Source organism: Cervus canadensis, chromosome 5 (genome assembly GCF_019320065.1).
Source record: "Cervus canadensis isolate Bull #8, Minnesota chromosome 5, ASM1932006v1, whole genome shotgun sequence".
Lineage (NCBI taxonomy): Eukaryota > Metazoa > Chordata > Mammalia > Artiodactyla > Cervidae > Cervus > Cervus canadensis.
The window spans coordinates 101,769,802-101,790,047 of record NC_057390.1 but is presented as its reverse complement, the minus strand read 5'-3'; the positions used below and the strand labels follow the sequence as shown (position 1 = coordinate 101,790,047).

Below are 20,246 nucleotides of genomic sequence, written 5' to 3'. Positions count from 1 at the left end.
ATATAAACAAAAGATTATGTGTAATTATATATATACACACACATATTTTAAATAAAGGTAATAAATCATCCCTATATTCATTATCCAGCTTAAAAAATAGAATGTCACCATTACTCTGAAAGCCCTTCTTATCTCTCTTCCCCAGATGTATTTGTGCTTAGTCGCTCAGCTGTGTCTGACTCTTTGCAATCCCCATGGATTGTAGCCCACCAGGCTCCTCTGTCCCTGGGGATTCTCCAGGCAGGAATACTGGAGTAGGTTGCCATGCCCTCCTCCACCAGATGTAGTAACTACACTTAATTATTGTTAATAATTGCTTTTCTTTACTGTTTTAGCTCAAACTCTTAAAATGCGCTATACTCATCTTTTCTTAACTCTGTGATGGGATTAGACTATATGTAGCCCTCCTGGGCTCAGGCAAACTTGTGCTCTGACTCTGAGCAAACACCAATTTGAGAGGCATCCTCTTGATGAGGATGCCATTCACTATGTCAACAAACCACTTCTGCTGCTTCTGCTGCTGCAGACACTGCCATGAACATCAGAGTAAAAAACATCTCCAGGCTCATCTGCTCAGGCACCCTGCACACCTGTACCTCAGAGGGTGTAGCTACAGACATGCCCGACCTTCCTAGACACCCAGCAGCAGCATCCACATCCTCACCCATTGTTGCCAACATCAGAATTTCTCTGTGACAAACCAGTAGGTGTGAAATGGCATCTCAGTGCCATTTCACTTTGTATTTCTTTGATTACAAATAAGGTTGAGCATCTTTCCATGGCCATTTATGTCTTCTATCCTGTAAGATGCCCAGCCATACCCTCGGCTCACAGAAGAGCCTTGCACACTCTGGACACTAACTTCCACTGGAGTCTGGAAGGCCTCTGCCCTCCAGCCCTGGTCACTAAGTGTTGGCCTCACACTCTTTGCTCCCATGGATCTCATACAATCTCACCTTACAGGCTCACAATTCCCAGCCTTACATTATTGGCCTGAGTCTCCTCTGGCTGACTATGGACAACTCCAGGGAGGGCAGCCAGACTGAACTCTGACATGGATAAAGTGCAGCCAGACCGTCCTCAGAAAACCTGTTCCTCACAATTTTCTCCCTTTTCAATGAAAGACCAACCACTGCTCCAAGTGCTCAGACAAAATTTCTGATGCCATCCTTACTTCATCTCTCACACTCCCATCTGATTCATCTACAGCTCTACCTTGAAATTACACCCAGAACTTGACCATGTCTCACTGCACCCCAGCTCCACTCCAGGCTCATGGCAGTAATGCTGGGCCACATACACATCTTCTGTGGCCCAATATCCAGTTGTCAGAGCTTATATCTTTGTTCCTGAAAGCTTTCCCAGGCCAGGATACAAGGCCTACAGCCTAACATCAATAAAGGGTGAGTTGTTATTCAATCACTAAGTCATTTCCAACTCTTTGCCACCCCATGGACAGCAGCCCACCAGGCTCCTCTGTCCATGGGACTTTCCAGGCAAGAATACTGGAGTCGGTTGCCATTTTCTTCTCCAGGGAATCTTCCTGGGATTGAACCCGGGTGTCCTTCATTGGCAGGTAGATTCTTTACCACTGAGCCACCAGGGAAGCCCAATAAAGGGTGATTCTTCAGCCCTCTCTACCTGTGGCAGACAATGCCTGGTGGGGATGCCCAGGGATATAACAGCAGCTGACCTGCCAGCACCTTCCTCGAACTTCCACCTTCCTTCCCACTCGCTTCCAGATAACAACTTGAACCACATCCTTGTCTCAGGTCTGTTTCTAGGACAACCCAGCTAAAACAGCCTCCGCTTGCACCTGCACATGCTTCTTGACAGAGCCACCAGGGCTGTGGTCTTAAAAGTCAGATCGTGTCACTCCTCCTCACAAAACCCTCCAAGTCCTCCCATCTCATTCAAAAGAAAAGCCAAGCTCTACTGACCGCAAAGCCTTCCCTGTGCAGCCACCATGCCCACGCCCTCAGCCATGAGGGGGCCTCTGACCGGCCCCGCTTCCTCACAAGCCCAGCTCCCTACCTGGAACCGTGCCTCAGCAACACACAAAGCACCAGTCCTCACACCCTCTGCTTTATCTTCTCGCCGGTCACTAACACTGTGTGTCCTGCCCACTAGGATGAAATGGGATTTTCATCTTTTGTCCCAGCACTTAGGACAGTGCTAAGCACATGACAGGCACTGCACAAATATTTTAACACATACACATGAAGGAATGTGATGTGACCATCCTTTCCCTGTTCATGGATTGGTATTCCTCCTTTTGATAAACAGAAACTTTATTTTATACAATTTTTTCCACTTATGGCTGGTACTTTACATATATTTTGCTTAACAAATCATCCCTATCTCAAGGTCTTAAAGACAATCTCTTGTATTTTCTTCTAAGAGTTTTAAAGCTTTGTCTCTTACATTTAAGTTTTTTCATCCATTTGCCGTACTTTTGTGAGTGGTATGAACCAAGATCCAGTTTCTCTTTTCCGCTGTGTTGTTCATCAGTTACACCCACAGCGAGTCACACACCAAGTTCCCAAACACAAGTGAGTCTGTGTCCAGGCTCTTGAGCTATTCCTGTGCCAACACCACACTGTTCTAATTGCTACAACCTTCCAGGATGTCTCCTCACTGTCAGGAGCAGCCTCCCCACCACAGCGCCCCCCCCCTCCCCTGCCCCAGGAGCACCTTCTTCTCAAGTATCTTGGCCATTTGTGAGCCTTTCTCTTTCTTATAAATGTTAAAAACAACTTGCCAAATTGCATAAAGAGAGACAAACAAAAAGAAAAGCAAAATAATTGGTATTTTTATTGAAATTGCATTGAATCTATAGGTTAATTGGGGAATATTGTCATCTCTATGACATTGACACTACTTATTAACATGATATATAACTCCCATCTATTCAAGTCTTCTTTAATATCTGTCAATAAAGTTTAATAATTTTGCACAAAGAGATCTTGCACACATACCTTGTTAGGTTTATCGTCAGGAGTGCTGATGTTATAATGAAATACAATACACTCTCTTGAGTAATCTCACATTTAATTAGTTATAGATTATTCTAGATTGCATCCACAGACATGTCATCTTTGACTAATGGCAGTTTACTTAGTCCTCTTCTGAAACTTAAATATTTATTCTTTCTGTCTTATTCATTCGGCAAGTATTTACAAATACCTGCAAACTCTCAGGCACTATTTTAAGCACTGGAATCAGCAATGAGCAAAACAGACAAAAATCTGTTCTTATGAAGCTGACATACAACTTATTGAACTGTTGACATATTGTTCAATGTTGAACAGAAGTAGTGGTTACAGACATCATTGTCCTTTTCTGATTTTAAAGGGAATTCTTTTCAAATTTCACCACTGTAGGTATTTGCATAGGACTTTTTGGCAAATGCTCTTCATCAAGTTAACACACGCTAATAATTTTCATCATGAATAAAATCTGAATCTTATTGAGTATCTTTTCTGCATCTGTGACAGGCTCATTAACAGTGTCCTTTGACCTGTTCATGTAAATTACAGTGATAGACTTTCTGTTGAGGAATTTGGTGTTCCTGGGATAAACCTGATTGCACTTCTTCCTGGACACTGCAGGATCTGGCTTGCTTACATGCTATTTTGAATTCTGCATCTATGTTAACTAGTGAGTATGGATTATGATCTTCCTTTCTTACACTCTTTTTAAAATTTTTGATGTCAAGATTATACTAGCCTCATACAACTAGTTAGGAAATGTTCCCTCTTCTATTCTCTAGAACATATTTAGGATTGAAATGGTCTTTCCCCATGTTTTAGGTGGAAATCTAGTGTACAGAACTGTTACAATCTAGTGGAATGAGCCATGCCCGAGCATGGACCCCAAGGTTAAGAACAAACTGGTGACTGAACCTCACGCCTCCTATTCTTGGAAGACTTCTGTGGGTCCTGGGGATAGCATGCACAATTAAGGAAAGACTGCTGTGTCCCATTTATCAGGTAACTCAAAGCTACCAGGTTTCAAAGCAAGAGAAGGCTCTCTAGCAGGTCCACACTGCAGTGTCAGGAGCCTGCCACTCGGGCCACAAGCCCCAACAGGCCCCATGGTGCTAGGAATATCTGTGGTAGATAAACACTTGTGTGGGGCCCTCGAAGCCCCCATATGAAAGTCAATATAGTCACCTAGGCTCCCAGAGCAAAGATTCACATCATCTGCAGAGATGTCATGCCTGGCTACAAGGTCCTACAGAGACTGTCCGACCATGAGACACCGTGTCTATGGCACCAAAGTTGCCCTCACAAGTCGTGTGCTGCAGGCCCAGCAACAGCCCAGGGCACAATGGACAAGCCACATCTGGGGCCACACGGGAGCAAGTCTAAAGGCCACAGGCATGTGACAGGAAGGCCCAGCCCAGCCTCTCGCCTCTGCCACACCAGTCTCTTCTCAGGTCACCCTTTCCCAGCACGTCGTGCGAAGGTCACCAGAACCAGGCAGTAAAACCCAAAACCTGGCTACGGAGGGACTGGCCTGATGTACTAGTGCAGCCCTCATCAGAGCCCCAGGCAGGGTCACCCAAGAGACAGCGTGAGGCAGAGCTCTGGCTGGCGTGCCCAATCTACCACGGCATGTGTACATGCCTGTGCATGCACATGCACATGTGTGTGCATGCATGTGTGTGTGTGTGCAGGAAGAAGGTGTCTGTGATAAGGCAAGGACTCCAGCTTGCTCAGGCGTCTGGAGGGAACAAGGTTTGGGGCAGAGGCTGGACCTGGGAATGGACACCATGTGTCCTATGTCAACATCCACCCCGGCACCCACAGCTCCAAAGGCACTAAAACCCCACGTACCTTGGACATGCTGGCCGACAGATGTCAGCAGGCCTCCATCACCAGTCCCCACTCACATGGCAGACCCACAAAGACAGGGACTGAGACAGCCGGGAGGGAGGCTGTGCCTGGGCCCAACAGCCAGGCTCCTCCTTAGCAAAGCTAATTCAGCCACGGCCACTAATGAACACCTGCCCATTACAAGCAGAGGCCACCTCCAGGCCTCTAAGGGGAGCCGCACTTGGTGCCGCCACCAGTCATTTTGTGGGAAACTTTCACCAGGAAACAGCAGTGACTGGTCTCAACAGGGACCACTCACATCTTGGGTCAGGCCTGCCTTGGCTGATGCACTAGCGTCAGAGATGCACCAGAACAAGATTCCACGCGACATCCACTTAGAAGAGAAAGGAGGGGCAATATGGTGAGAGACCCAGGACCCACTGGCATTTCAGTCTCCACATCACTCAGGTGTCGCCTAGGTGAAATGCTGGGACAGCCTCTTCAGGTACAGAAAAGACACTCGGGTGGTGGGGCTGTCCTTCAAGATGAACTGATGACCATTAGATATACTGGGTGCCCAACCCGAAAAAATGCATGGATTTAGGAAACAAGGAGCCAAAGTAAAGGTGGCCCCTGTCGCCCACAGGAGCCCAGTGGGACTTTGCACCGCCATCCCACAAACTCAGGTGAGGCACATCTAGGAGTCCAGACTCAAACTGGCGGCGCCCAGAAGGCCACCGTGGCTCCTGTTACTCTGAGCTCTTCACAGCCAAGGTGCGAAGGGCAGAGCTGCCCTTGCACGGGGCAGGGAGAAGTCTGTCTGGAAAGCAGGGGGCTCCCGGGGGCCTTTCTAGAAGTTTCTGGGACCAGTCTGAACTGTGCCTGCATCATCATGGCAGCCAGAGCCACCACAGGGCACAGCAAGCAGGGCCTTGGCGGTACAGAGTGAAGGCTGGCTCAGTTGGTGTGACCAGCAACCGGAGCAGCAGAGGGCTGGCCACAGCAAAGGTCCCAAGATGACGTGTGTCTCCATTGCAACCGTAGGCGCCCTGATCCTCCCATCAACTCCCTCCTCCCTGAGGTCATGACCAGCACCACCTGAAGCCAGAGACAGGACCTGACGTGAAGTGTGGACAGAGCCGGGTGGGGCCAGGGCTGCAAGCAGATGTCCCCGCCCTGCATGTGGCCCTTAGGCCCAATAGCACAGGCCACCGGAGCCTGCTTTACCTGCATCAGGGCACTCGGGTACCTGGGAATCCACACTCCAGGCAAGCCTTTAGCCGAGGCCTGGTGGGCACAGAACTCTGCAGCTCTGAGCTGTGACCCACTCTGTCTCCAGAGCCTCTGGGGGACAATCCAACTCACCTGACACGGAGCTGTAGCCTCGGCCCCTCTGGTTCTTCTTTCCCCACCCACCTCCCCAAAGCTCTCCCCACGGTTCTCCCTTGAAACATGTCCTAAAAAATAACTTTTATAAGAACCCTCACCTCAGTGTCTATTCCTAGGGAATTCAACTTAAGAAACATAGATGTTTTTGCCTTTGATTCTATCAATCTGTTGTGCTTAAAGAACACCACTTTATGACTCAGATTCTTTCAAATTTGTTGAGACATGTTCATGCTCTAGCCCTCAGTCAGTTTTCAGATATAATCCATGTATTTTAGTAAGAACTAGAATCTTCAGCATGTGTGCACATGCACACACACACACACACACATACGTAAAACAAATCTGATATTTTAAAACACTCCAAATCCTTATTGGCTTTAGTTGTATCTTTTTGGAACCAGTTGTCAGGTGCATCCGTATTAGACACATATGAAATTACAAGATCCTTATCTTCCTGGTCACTTACACTTCCAGGTGATTTTCAGGCCATCAGCCTGGAAGACCTTCTGGGAACCAATTTCTCATCCAAGACAAAGCATTTGCCTACAGGATACCCAGCCCCCAAACTCGCCTCTGGGGAGGAGCTTCATGGGGAACCATCCTCTGAGGAGGAGCTAACCCCCAGGCCTGGAGGCACAGTGGGGAGACCACTCAGGGCCTGCAAGGGCAGGAAAGCTACTCACCGCAATCTCTGTTACTAAAATATCAGTAATACTTCCCAACACAGTGACAAAGTCAAAGACATTCCAGGCGTCTCTGAAATAGTTCTGGAGAGAAAGAAGGACAGTTAGTGCTGGGCTGGCGGGGGTAGGGAGGATCTGCAGACAAGCTGCAGGAGGTGGCCTCTCGTCAAGAAGGTAGCAGAGGATACATGGGCCCCCTCGTGGGCAGGTGGGTGGAGCACAAGGCCACACACCCCCTCCCCTCCAGGAACAGGGTAGGGGCAGAGGTGGGGCAGAACCCGGCGGTCACTTCCCTGGGGCCCCTTCAGGGTCATATGTGCTCTGGGGGTTCACGGAATCCCAGCTCCAAACAGTGAACACCCAAAGGTCCCCTACAGAGGGGTGGCCAGATCACAGACACCAAAAGGCCAGGAGGGGCTACGGCACATACCAGCACTCCAAAGGCGATGATCTTGAGTACACACTCCATGGAGAACATGGACGTGAACACGATGTTCAGACACTTCAACATCAGCTCATACTCGTAGGGCGCATCATAGAACTGCCCAAGGAAGAGATGCTGTTGGCCATGGACTCAGCTGCCCCAACACACCCCATGGGGCTCATGAAGACCTCCTGTCAGAGCAGAGCGGGCAGACACACCTGCCATGCTGGGACACCCCTCCCTGCTCCCCCTGTGTCTTCCAGAACCTTCCTACGATCTCAGCCCACGGATGACCAGGGAATCAGGGTTGCATAGGCAACCCAAGCTGATCAGCACTCAGGGTGGTATCACTGCTGCTCACACCCCAGGGGGAGGCGGGCTCTCCACCGGGCTGGAGTTGAGTCCCCATGCCCACGGGCGCCCGCAGTCCACCGTGCAGGCCTCACACACCTTCATCATCAGCACCACTGTGTTGAGGGCTATCATGGCCATGATGAAATACTCAAAGGGTGGTGAGACCACGAACGTCCACGTCTTGTACTGGAACGACTGCTTGTTCTGGGGCATGTACCGCGTCAGGGGTTTGGCGCTAATGGCGAAGTCGATACAAGCCCTCTGCGAGAGAGAACGGAGCGGTGAGAACTTGAACCCCTTGGAGCCCCTGCACACCCCCTCCCCCAGCCACACACAGAGCCCCGATGACAGAAGGCCTTCTCCAAGCAGCCCTCCCCACCACATGCTGGCCAGTGGTCCCCACACAGAAGGGAGGCCCAAGGGCCCTGATCACTTTGCCCACCAGGGAGTTGCCTGGAGATGGAGCGGCAGGGAGTCCCACCTCATTCTTCTCCAAGCTGCACTCAGACATGACCTTGTCCCCCTGCTCCTGGAAGGTGATGATGATCAAGGCCACAAAGATGTTCACAAAGAAGAAGGGGAAGACCACGAAGTAGACCACGTAGAAAATGGACAGTTCCATGCGGTACCCGGGGCTTGGGCCCTGCTCCTCGTAGGTGGCATCCACCGAGTGTTTCAGCACCCTGGGCCAAGAGCCAACACCAAACATCAGGGGAGCCCAGGAGGACATGGTCCCAGGAAAGACGAGACCCGCGTCACAGGAGGGCTTCTGTGGCTGAGCCAGGGATGGTGCCATGCACAGCCAGGCCTGCTCCCCAGGAGAGCCATGTCTCCCAGCAGCAGGCTGCCCCTCCCAGAGGGCTTGTACTCAGGGCTGCTGGGGACCTCCAGGAGGAGGCCTTGGCTGCCTGAGGTCCTACCCCTACAAGGAGAAGTGGGAGAGGCCCAGCAGTCCTGTGCTGCCCAGCTCTCTCCCATCTCACACCAGGTCACCTACCCATACCCAACTTCACCTGTTGTCAGGAAGCCCTGGGCTCAGTAGTCTCCTGGCAGAGCATCGATCCTACCTTCTGAGGGATGGTCCTCTCAGCCCTAAAGGAAGCCCCTGACATCCAGTGTGGCACTGAACACATGCGTCCCTCATGCTCCCCTTAACAAGCCAGTGGCCAGCTCGGGGTGATGCTGGAGGGCTCCTCTTCCCTCCAGCACCCTGCCACTGAGCGAGGATTTTTAGGAGCTCGTGATACTGTGCTCTGGGCTTACTCTCCTCCTCCTCTAGGCTGCCCACTCCCAGAGGGAGGGCCTCCTCTCACCAGTAAGCACAGAGCCTAGGGCGTATCTGCTTAGTGACAGGTGCAGAGTCTGAGCTCCCCACCCCAGCTGCCCCTCTCTCTCGCCTGAGCTGCCGTGGGGAACCGGGCAGCACTCACATGGGCCACCCTTCACCCGTGGACACAGTGAACAGAGTCAGCAGGGCCCAGAGCACGTTGTCGTAGTGGAAGTCGTATTTCTTCCACTGCCGCGGCTGAGCTTCCACCTCCTCCTTCTCGTAGTCCAAATACTGGCCCCTGGGGGTGGGAACACAGAGGGAGCCAGAGGTCAAAGACAAAGGATCTAAACAAACCTCCGTGTCTGCAGACGACTTTTGAAAAAGGTCGTCCGTTCAGGGGAGAAAGAATGGTCTCTTCACTCAGATGGTGCTGAAACCACTGGGTATCTACAGGCAAGAATATGGATGTGGAGCCCATCTCACCCCATGTGTACAAATTAACTCAAAATGGATCAAAGGCTTAAATGTAAGCAGTAACTCTGTAAGACTCTTAGAAGAAAATATAGGGGGCCATAGAAAAAATAGATAAATTGGACTTCGTCAAAATGGAAAGCTCTGTTTTTCAAAGGAAATCATCAACACTCAAAATGGAACTAAAGACGGAAAACCATCTGTCTGATAAGGGGCTTTCTATCAGCACTATACTAACAACTATTACAATCAGTTATAAAATGTATGAACATTTCAATTTAAAAAATGGGTAAAAGACCTGAATAGATATTTTTGCAAAGAAGATATACAAATTATCAATATGCACATGAAAAGAGGCTCTACATCATGAATCATCAAGGAAATGCAAATCAAACCACAATGAGATACCACTTTATCCCCACTAAGATGGCTATAATTACATCTTTTTAAAAGGAAAATAACAGTGCGGGCAAGCCCGTGAAGAAATCAGAACTCTCAGACACTGTTGGTGGGAAACAGTTTGGCAGCTCCTGAAACTGACAAAGAGAATCACCACGCAGCCCAGCAACCTCACCTCCAGGCTTATCCTCGAGAGAAATGAGAGCACCTGTGCACAGAAAAAGTTGCACACATATTCAAAGCAGCAGTAACCACAGCAGCCCAAACGTGGGAACAACCAAATGTCCACCAACAGGTAAGCAGATCCACTCAGGGAGGTTTGACTATAGAAGGAATGACATCCAACTGTCAGGGGAGGGAGACCGCTTGGGCCACAGCAGCAGAGACCTCGACAGCAGCGGCGGCAGGAGCCGGGCACCGCGGCCCACACGATTCCCTTTATGTGCAGTGTCCGGGACAGTGCTCACACAGGCACCAGCCTTCCCCCCGGCCCTCCCTGAGTGCACTTCTCTTGTCTGCTCAGCTAGGGCCCGAGGCCTCAGTGATGACGAAGTGGCTTCAGCCCTGGGGCGGCCCCCTGACCTTAGGGCCCAGCCTGGACCTCGAGGGTTGACACAGCGTCCAGCAGAGGCCACACTGAGCTCCCTGAGGTGTGCAGGCAGGAAGGGCCCAGGCATGGTGCTGGGGACAGCGGAGGGGCCCGGTTTACCTGCAGTCCCGCTCCAGCTCCTTGGACTCATCGGTGCAGTAGAAAAACTTCCCCTTGAAGAGCTGTACCGCGATGACAGCAAATATGAACATGAAGAGCATGTAGACGATCAGGATGTTGAGGACGTTCTTCAGGGAGTTCACCACACAGTCAAACACAGCCTGGGGAGGGGCAGGGCTGTGAGGGGGCGGGGCCAGCCCAGGACCCGGAAGGGTCTGGACCGGGGACCAGGAGGGTCCTCCTGGACCGGATGGGTGGGCAGGAGGTGCTAGAAGAGGTAGTGTGGGCAGGGGGCCCCCACCACGGAGAACCTGGGGCTGGCGCCAGTGTTAGGCCACTCAGCCAGGCCTCAGGCCAGCATGGAGGGAAGGCACAGGGCTAAGCTGAGGACAGTGCTTGGCTTCTGCCCAACAGGGGCATTCGCGATGGGGTAGACAACCGGCGATGCTGAGGCCAGCTCAGGGCAGGACGTGGGGCATGTGCGTGAACCAGAGGGGACTCCCAGCTGTTCCCACTGCCCAGGCCACCTGTTCTCCAGTGAACCTCTCCCTGCTGCCCTGGTCTGGTTGTTGCTGGCTGTGCACAGAGGCCAATCTGCAACCGGCTCTCAAGACCCTGCAGGGCATACTCCACACATAGGCAGCTGCCTTGGCAGCCCTGCCCCTGGTGCCTCCGTTACCCCTGAGCCGCCCCTTCAACATGGGCTCTAAGCAAACCACCCCCCCAGAACCTCACATCGCTTAGTGTCTCCCCAGCCTGCAGGTCAAAGGTACTCCTAACATTTTACTGCATAGTCTTGGAGAATTCAGTGAATTTAAGCACAAGCTCAGCAACAATTAGACTGCGGCACAATTCTAAAGCCACATCCCCCAACCCCTGCTCTCCCGGCATCTCCCTGTGACCCTGACCCCTGCACTACAGCTGCTGATGAAAGACTTGGTCCCATGGGTGCCCCTGAGTAGAGGAAGAAGGGCCTCACAGGACATGCAGAGAGGAGCCCCGTCAGAGATGGTCACAGAGCTGAGAGCCCATCCCATGCACATACTGCAGGGCCTCCTTCGTGGGGGCCTCCCCTCAGCTCTGCTCGTCCCCACCCCACACGGGAAGCTGCAGGGGGCCAGGCAAGATACATATGTGCACCCCGCAAGGCAGGCCTACATGTACGTGTGTGCACACACATGCACACACACGTGAAGTCTACCTATACACGTGTACACACGTGTGTACACATGCACACACACAGCCCCCACCCCCCTCCAGGCCCCACTCCAGACTCTCACTTTGAGCTTGGGCAGCCGCTTGATGGTCTTGAGTGGCCTCAGCACACGCAGGACCCTCAGGGACTTGATGGTGCTGATGTCTTTCCCTTTGGAGCCTCTAGAAGGGAGAAGCCACCCATGTAGACAGGCTGGGTGCACACCTGTGCCCAGACGACTGGGGACAGGGCAGCCTTGGTCCTGCAGACACCACAGGCCAGTGCGTCTCCCCCAACAGGCTGCCTGAGTGGACACGGGCTGGGGCCAGGTCAGCAGCACCTGGTGTCCAGGGAGAGCTGAGCTTCTGGGTGGGAAGAGCTCATCCCCCCCCAGATCCCATCATTCAGCACTCCCACCCACCCCACACCAGAGTCCTCCAGACACCATGCCAAGACCCCAGTGGGAGTAAAGGTAGGTGGGCACCAGGATGGCAGCCCCAGCCCAGGCAGCACGTGCAAGTCTATGAGCAGTGCAGACCCATGCCCATCACCATGGAGTCTTCTGGAAAGGCTGGCCTGCCTGCCTTTCCCTGCTGATGGAGGGATGGGAGGGGTCACACCACCAGGACTGAGGCTGATGTCAGGGAAGCGCCCGGTTGACTGTCACGCAAAGGCAACAGCAGCAGAATCTATCAAGGCCATGGCACATGTGGGTGAAGTCCCTTCTTCTTCTGCCAAAAATGACCCTTCACTGCCCACCGTCTGCCCTTGTAACATGGCAGCATCTGCTCCTGCCTCAGAAACATTAAAATGGACTAACAGTGGCTGTAAATTAAACAGTTGGCTGCCTGGTTCTTCCTGGCTCCACGGCAAACCCCACTGGTCTTTCACCCACCACGGGGCTTTTAACATGACTCAATTTACATAGAGACATTGGTGGGGAGACTTCTACAAAATGGCAAAAATAGTATGTAGGATGACTATAATTGTTATGATTATGTGTCTAAAATATTGCTGGTTCATTAACGTTCTTCCAGATTTAAAGAAATCTTGTCCCTTAAGCTATCAACAATTTGGTAAAATATACCTTTGTGAACAAAGATGAAACATTTACTTTTTCTCCCTGATTCCTTCAAAATTCAGAGTATTTCAATGAGTACTCTTACTTCCATGATAATATATTTATTTGCATAAGTTCAATAAGAACCTATTCTCCTTCTACAGGACACAATTGGAAACACTGGCCATATGACGAAGGCTTTCACTGACAAGGGGTTGTAGGTAAAATCTGATGGCCATGTCCTTGGCTTGGTTTCCTGGCTTTGAAGGCTTTTGAGAGTTCAGTCTGAAACTCCTTATGAAAATTAGCAGCAACAAAGCAGTCTTAAAAAGAACTTAAATGATCAGTCACTCTTCCTGCAGCACTTACATAAATAATACAAGTTTAATACAAACAAATTACTTTTACTGTGATTATCTTTGGTTTTTTAAAAGAAAGGGAGTATTGTAGAGAGAAAAAATATGTTTGCCCTTCCATAGATAATAGATTCTAGTCCTAATAATTGTTTTTGAGGTTTTGCTGTGTACCTACAAACTTGCCTGGATACTGAATTCTTTATTTCCTCAAATATCTGGCTCTGACTTACCAAACTCATGTTTCCAGTTTTCTTCCACCCCTCTAATTTGAAATCAATCAGAACAAAGACTGCCCCAAAATCTCCTTGGAAGAAACTGCACCAGGTCCTCCTCGCTACCCAGATGGCAGTGAACCTCAGGGACTTGAACCTTGAATAAATATTTCAGACCTGAAGAAGCCCCAGCATCCCCTTCTCTGGCCTGATCCCCTACACTGTTTTCTCAATTCCTGGAGCAGACAGGGGCAGCAGGCTTCAGAGGGCCCCTGTGACTGTGTCCAGCAGGCCAGGCCCCTGCTGGTTTTAGCAGCCTCGTGCTGGACCAGTCCCAAATCCCCAGCACCAAGGCTGGGGCTGCCTCACTCCTGTTGCTCTGCCCAGGGCTGATTCCAATCTATCCCAACTGGGTAGATGTGGTTTATCTCCACTCACTAGGAAACCCCACAGCAGTACCTGTCTTTGCAAGACATTTAGGGAGACTCCTTATTTCATGCAAGGAGATTCTCTTTTCAAGTACATTAAAAACCTAAGTGACCCCTGGCTTAACTGGGTAAACATAGTAAACCCTGCGAGTAAGTCCATCACTTGGTTAGGAGCAAATATACACAAGATATGATCAGAACCTCTCCTTAACTCTTGAAGACACTGCAGAGTTCCCTCCTAAGACATCAGCTTCCCAGGAGACACCCTTAGACTCTGGCCAAGGTTGGTCCTAATAATAGGATAGCCTTCAGTTACCTTTAGCAGAGCAATAGGTTGTCTATGCTTTGGCCAACACCACCTACAGTACCTGGATTGACACTTCTGGGGAAGTTGAAACTCAGTTAAATCAGATCACTGAGCCAGCTACTTGACTCAAAACTGTGACTTCTTCATGCGATCTTTCTTTGATTGGTTTGGGTCTTGGGGACCATGACTCCAAAATACACTTCAGTAATATTCCATGGTGTATATGTACCACAGCTTCCTTATCCATTCATCTGCTGATGGGCATCTAGGTTGCTTCCATGTCCTGGCTATTATAAACAGTGTTGCGATGAACATTGGGGTGCACGTGTCTCTTTCAGATCTGGTTTCCTCAGTGTGTATGCCCAGAAGTGGGATTGCTGGGTCCATATGGCAGGTCTATTTCCAGTTTTTTAAGAAATCTCCACACTGTTTTCTCAGCCGTTAAAAAGAATTCATTTGAATCAGTCCTAATGAGATGGATGAAACTGGAGCCCCTTATACAGAGTGAAGTAAGCCAGAAAGATAAAGAACATTACAGCATACTAACACATATATATGGAATTTAGAAAGATGGTAACGATAACCCTATATGCAAAACAGAAAAAGAGACACAGAAATACAGAACAGACTTTTGAACTCTGTGGGAGAATGTGAGGGTGGGATATTTCAAAAGAACAGCATGTATACTATCTATGGGTGAAACAGATCACCAGCCCAGGTGGGATGCATGAGACAAGTGCTCGGGCCTGGTGCACTGGGAAGACCCAGAGGAATCGGGTGGAGAGGGAGGTGGGAGGGGGGATCGGGATGGGGAATACGTGTAAATCTATGGCTGATTCATATCAATGTATGACAAAACCCACTGAAAAAATAAATAAATTAATTAATTAAAAAAAAAACCAAAATACACTTCAAACATTAGGAATTATCCTGTTTATAACGCCCCTGATATGTCTGTTATATTCTCTCAAAAACATTAAATACATATTTGTAGCTGATAGCCACTAAGTAAGTGGTCTCCATTCTGACTGGAATGTCAAAAAGAAGCAAAGAAAATGACCAACATAAGGATTATAAACCTAAAACTGTGATCTGTGTGAATGTCATAGGGATTAAACAAATACATCATGACCTGTAGATACCATGTCTAAGATCAAAGCTGCAAAAACTACACAACGGGAGCTGAGCATGGTGCTAACACCTGTGAATAAAAAGTACTGCCTGCCATATCAGTAAACAAAGGATGCTGCAGCCATTAAGCCATCACATTACAGCTGACAGTGAGCCCTGGGGGAATTTGGGATGGAGGCAGGATGTCCCCCATCTAGCAGTGAGCCAGCCCCCCTCAATGGGACACCCCGAGGAGACTCAGGAGGAGAAGGGGAGGATACTGGCCCCAGATAGCTGAGGTACACATCAAAGAAATGACTTCAGTGAGCCCAGACTCTTGTATTTCCCACATATAGGAAAGCACTAAATCCCTTAAGATGCCTGGTTTTCTTTAATTAACAGTCATCTTTTGATATTCTGACTACCAGGTCTCTGTTGCAAAAACTCCTACACATCGTGGCCCGTGGCTCATGTCCCCCTCCTTGCCTCTTTGGTACTGTCTCTCAGAGTTATCTGAGATGTTGTGTCCCAGGCTTAAGTCCTCAGTTTTGTCAGCCAAATACAAGGTAACTCTCAACGTACAGGTTGTAAATTTTTTTTTCAGATGTCAACTACAAATTGGCACTTGGCATCTACCTCTGCAAGGATTAAATCATGGGCTGCTGCAGCTGCTGACTTTCAACATCCCCCTGAAAGGAATTCCAGGTGGAGAGCACAAATGAGGCCTCGGTGCTCTAGGAAAAACTGGAAGAACAGCTCTTCAGACAGATATTTCCAGGAGCAGATTTTACGAGCCCAATTCTTGCATCTCCTCATATCTAGAAAAGCACTAAAATACTTCATGGCGATGACTGCTCCTCATCACTAGCAGAAACCTTCTGCAAAATATATGTGCTTGATTTCATGTATTCCCCTTTGGCAAAATCACATATTTACTGACCTTTCCCCCTACTTCTTTGGAGCAGTTTCTCAGAGCTATCTGAAATGCTGTCCCCCATGATATAGTCCTCATTTTGCCGCAAATAAAACTTAACTTGCAGGTCTCACATTGTGCTTTTTTTTAAGTCGGCATAGTTGACACATCTAAAATTTTTATCACATCTCTCAGTTGGGTTGACAGTTTGATCAGAAGGGGAGAACTGTTTAAAAAAAAAAAAAAAAAAGAGGAGGGGAAGAGGGAGAGAAAGGAGGAGGAGGAAAATGAAGAAGAAGAAGAAGGAAAAATAAAAAGAAACGGGACCAAAGTGGAGCCACTTGCCCCCAGGAGAGCAGACCAAGACCTAATTGTAGTTTTAACCTTTCCCAGGAATGAGATTTCTGGAATCACCTAGTGAGCACCATTGAGGTAACACTGCCTGAAGCAATCCTTTCTTTCCTCTTGTTAAAACCTTATCTGGCTCCCTGTCTACAAAGGCCTTCCATTTTACACAGCTTCCACCATGTACAGCCTTTCTAACTACTGGATGGGATGCTGCCTGTTTCACAAATCACTGAATAAACCCAACCAGACCTTCAGATTCACTCGGTTGAATTTTGCTTTATAATAGTGAGGGTCAGAGATGCTGGGCATTTCAGGGAAGTGAGGAAAGGAAAGAGCAAAGAAAGCCCTGTTTCCAGAGGAGACGAGTGGGAAAGTGTCTCAGGATGTCCCACATCCTGGCAGCTGGGGTCACACAGCTCCCAGCCAGCATGGGCACTGACCTCCAGACCCAGGTGCCCAGCCTCCAGCACTCAGTCAGGATGCCCTGCTCACCAAGGGGGGGCCATGCCCAGCCCCAGCCCCCAACCCAGCCCCCAGAGGTGAGGTGGGGACATGTGGCCGGGGGACATGGCTCCTGGCAGCATGCAGCCCAGATGGTGGAGGAAATGAGCAGAGGTGAGGCATGGTGATGAAACGGCCCACATGGGGTCGCAGCGTGCTGTGATGTGGGGCAGTGTGAGGGGACAGAGGGAAGGCATTACCCCATGAAGCTCCTACCGAGAGTCCAGCAACAGGAGACAAAGAGAAGAGAGTCAGTGAGGAGGCCTCCCCATGGGCTCAGAAATGACCCCAACCCTCAAGCTCGCTGTCCATCAAGGAGCTTACTTACGTCTTTGTCTGGGTAAGCAACCACCTCCCCAGAATCTGCCCCCAGCTCCACCCAAGCCCCCACTCACCACCGTGCAGGGTCTAATGAGCCAATCTAGGCCCAGCCACAACAGGGCTGAGTGTTGCTCGCTAGGGAGCCACAGAAAACAGAGGAGCCCCCCAGTAGGGGAGACACCCAGCTGCACCCACTTGCACTGGCTGACCAAGTAGTGCAGCCTCCTCAGGGCACCAAGAGCCTTCTGTAGAACGCAAGAGGCAGACGCCTTAAGCCAGAGCCTGCCTATCCAACTTCAGAACCACAGGCTGTGTCAGGGATGACGAGCCCTGAGGTCCTCCCAGCCCCACAGCCGCCAAGCAGACAGGGACTGACGAGAGACAGCATGGTGGCCATGGCACCCCTGGCACCCCTTCCTCCCCCACCCCCACACTCATCACAGCTCTGGGGTGCTGTCCAGCAAGTCAGAGCAGACCCAGGTACTTACGAGAAGGCAAACGCCACCAGGGCCCCACTGACCACAATGAAGTCCAGAATGTTCCATAGATCCCGGAAGTAGGCACCAGGGTGCAGCAGCAGTCCCAAATCGATCATCTTTAGGGGAACAACACACTTTAAGTAACAGAATATTTCGGAAAAGAAAGGCAGGGTCACAGCCCAGAGACCTGTGGTGAGAGGAAGGATGCTGTTTCATGTTCCGTCCCCGCAGGAGAGAGGATACAGTCCCGGTCATGTCTGTCAAGGTGAGGAGCCAGAGCTCAGGTCACATCCTGTCAGGGGAGGGGTCATGGCTCAGGTCACGTCCTATCAGGGGAGGAGCCACGGCTCAGGTCACGTCCTGTCAGGGGAGGGGTCACGGCTCAGGTCACATCCTGTCAAGGGAAAGGACACGGTCCTGGTCGTGTCTGTCAAGGTGAGGAGCCAGAGCTCAGGTCACGTCCTGTCAGGGGAGGGGTCATGGCTCAGTTAATGGCCTCTTAAAGCCTCAACAGGCATTTGGATCTCCATGCCCTTGACCCCAGTGACTCTGCATGGCCAAGACTGGCTGAGAGCCTGCCGGGCCTCCAGTTCCTCTGGAGCATGAATGAGTCTCCTCCCTGGGCTGCAGGCACACCTGCCCGGAGCTTACCACCTGCAGACCCTCAGAGAGTCAGCCCCGCTGGCAGGAGGTGCTGCAGAGCTGCCCCTCTGCAGCGGTGACTTCCGGAGGCATCTTACTGTTTCTGGGCCTCAGTGTCCTTGTTTGCAAAATGCAGTAACACCTCCCCCAGGAATTCACAAGAGAAGTGAAGTGAGCATACACAGAAGCCACCCTGAGCCACCATGCAAGCACCCCCTCCCTCCTCGAGCTGCACCTGTGGGGACGCACACAGGCCCTCGGCAACACCGAGAGAAGGACCAGGGCCACACAGCATGGTCGTGCTTCCTCTGCAGTCAAGCACCAGGGGGTCCTCTCCGCCCACCTGCTGCAACCTTTGAGCCTTGAGGCCACCGCCTGTCCTCACTCTCCTTCCTCCAGCTGAGGTCCTGGCCTCCCTCTCTGCTGAGACAACCCCGCATGACCTGGGCTCGTTACCACACAGGAGGGGAAGCCTGTCCGCCCCAGAGAGAAGGGTCTCTGTCAGCAGGTAGTGGAGACTAGGCCCAGTGCTCACGAGCTCTCCTGAGGCTGATATAACACTATGGGGAACCCTTAGCAAATGTGACCTCATGTCTCCACAAAACACAACCTCTGCAGGTGAGCGCGTCACCCACACACGTGTGCATGCCCAGAACACATCTGCCCTATGCCTTCATCTCAATCATGAGGGGGGATGAGCAAAGCCCTGCAGTCACCAAGGCAACCACACGTCTCACCTTTATCACCATCTCAAAGGTGAAGACTCCTGTGAAGATGTAGTCCATGTACTTCAGCACCTGGAACCAAAAAGGGGCTTTTTTCAAGGGCAAGGCAGGAAGCTTGAGCCGGGGCCAGTTCAGCAACTCCATGTCTTCTTCCAGGAGCCTGAACAGATAACCCATCGGCCTGGGGCCAGTGGGCAAGGGTCATGGGGAAGTGAGGGGAGGCTTGGCCAGCATCCCATGGGAGGGGCCCCTGCAGTAATGGTCTTCACTGCATCCTGGACATGTCCCCAGACCTTCAGACCCACACTCTGATGGGCAGACAGGGCCCTGACAGCATCAGCCCCTCCACAGCCCAACAGCAACACTCACGTTGTTCCTGGGCGAGTCTGTCTGCACAGGATCCTCAGCGGCCAGGGCAATGCTACTCAGGGCAATGACCACGAGAATGACCATCTCGAAGTACCGCATGGTCACAATGTAGTGGCAGAAGCGGCGGAGCCTGGAAGGCAAAGCACGGGTCAACAAAGGCTTATGGAGGGCTTGCCTGGCCCCTCCCCTTAGAAAGGGCTGAGTTCTGCTAAATGTCCCTCTGTTCAGGTGACAGCAGCCAGCTGACTGATGGGGACTCAATTCCTGGGAGTGAATGGGAGTGGTGGAAGGCTGCAGAAACCCCAGGCAGGGCCAGCCACCATCACTCGCAGGCCAAGTTGGTCTGGACCTTTTGCTACATTAAGTTCCACTGGGGCCCAGCCAGGCCTGCCTGTCTAACGTGCTGTGGAGCTACCATGCCCTGGACAGGCTTCCAGCTCTGCTGTGGGTGGGGTAGAAGCCGAGCACCAACAGTCCCCGAGCAGCCCTTCTCGAACGCCAGTGCTGGGGCACCCTCGACTGAGCTCCCAGAGATGCGTGTGCACACCTGCCCTTCAGTCACCTGTCTGCCTCCACTCGCTAGTCAGCACCACTGAGGACTATTCTGGTCTGTTCAGGTACATCCTGGACTGGGACACAGTGGCAACCAAGACACCAGTAAACAGTGCAAACAGAAATCAACAGGAGATGCTCAGATGTTGACAAATGCTACGACACAGCAGGAGACAGTGACCAAGAGACCAGCAAGGCCTCTCAGGGGG

The 20,246-nt window shown here is 51.0% G+C and overlaps 1 protein-coding gene across 9 annotated transcripts in view; it reads right to left on the bottom strand.

Moving 5' to 3' along the window:
• The window catches only part of CACNA1B (calcium voltage-gated channel subunit alpha1 B), a 205,581-nt gene that overhangs the window by 35,611 nt on the left and 149,724 nt on the right, over positions 1–20,246 (bottom strand). For 5 of the 9 annotated variants that reach the window (XM_043470327.1, XM_043470323.1, XM_043470326.1 and 2 more), the window contains exons 22-31: positions 19,486–19,615; positions 19,129–19,188; positions 17,759–17,865; positions 11,800–11,896; positions 10,520–10,680; positions 9,101–9,238; positions 8,152–8,353; positions 7,767–7,931; positions 7,323–7,433; positions 6,893–6,976 (exon numbers count right to left, since the gene is read on the bottom strand). In XM_043470327.1, coding sequence (XP_043326262.1) covers positions 6,893–6,976; positions 7,323–7,433; positions 7,767–7,931; positions 8,152–8,353; positions 9,101–9,238; positions 10,520–10,680; positions 11,800–11,896; positions 17,759–17,865; positions 19,129–19,188; positions 19,486–19,615 — 1,255 coding nt within the window. Of the gene's footprint in view, positions 1–6,892; positions 6,977–7,322; positions 7,434–7,766; positions 7,932–8,151; positions 8,354–9,100; positions 9,239–10,519; positions 10,681–11,799; positions 11,897–17,149; positions 17,162–17,758; positions 17,866–19,128; positions 19,189–19,485; positions 19,616–20,246 lie in introns of all 9 variants that reach the window. The other 4 variants (XM_043470320.1, XM_043470322.1, XM_043470321.1 and 1 more) reach the window with 1 other exon arrangement.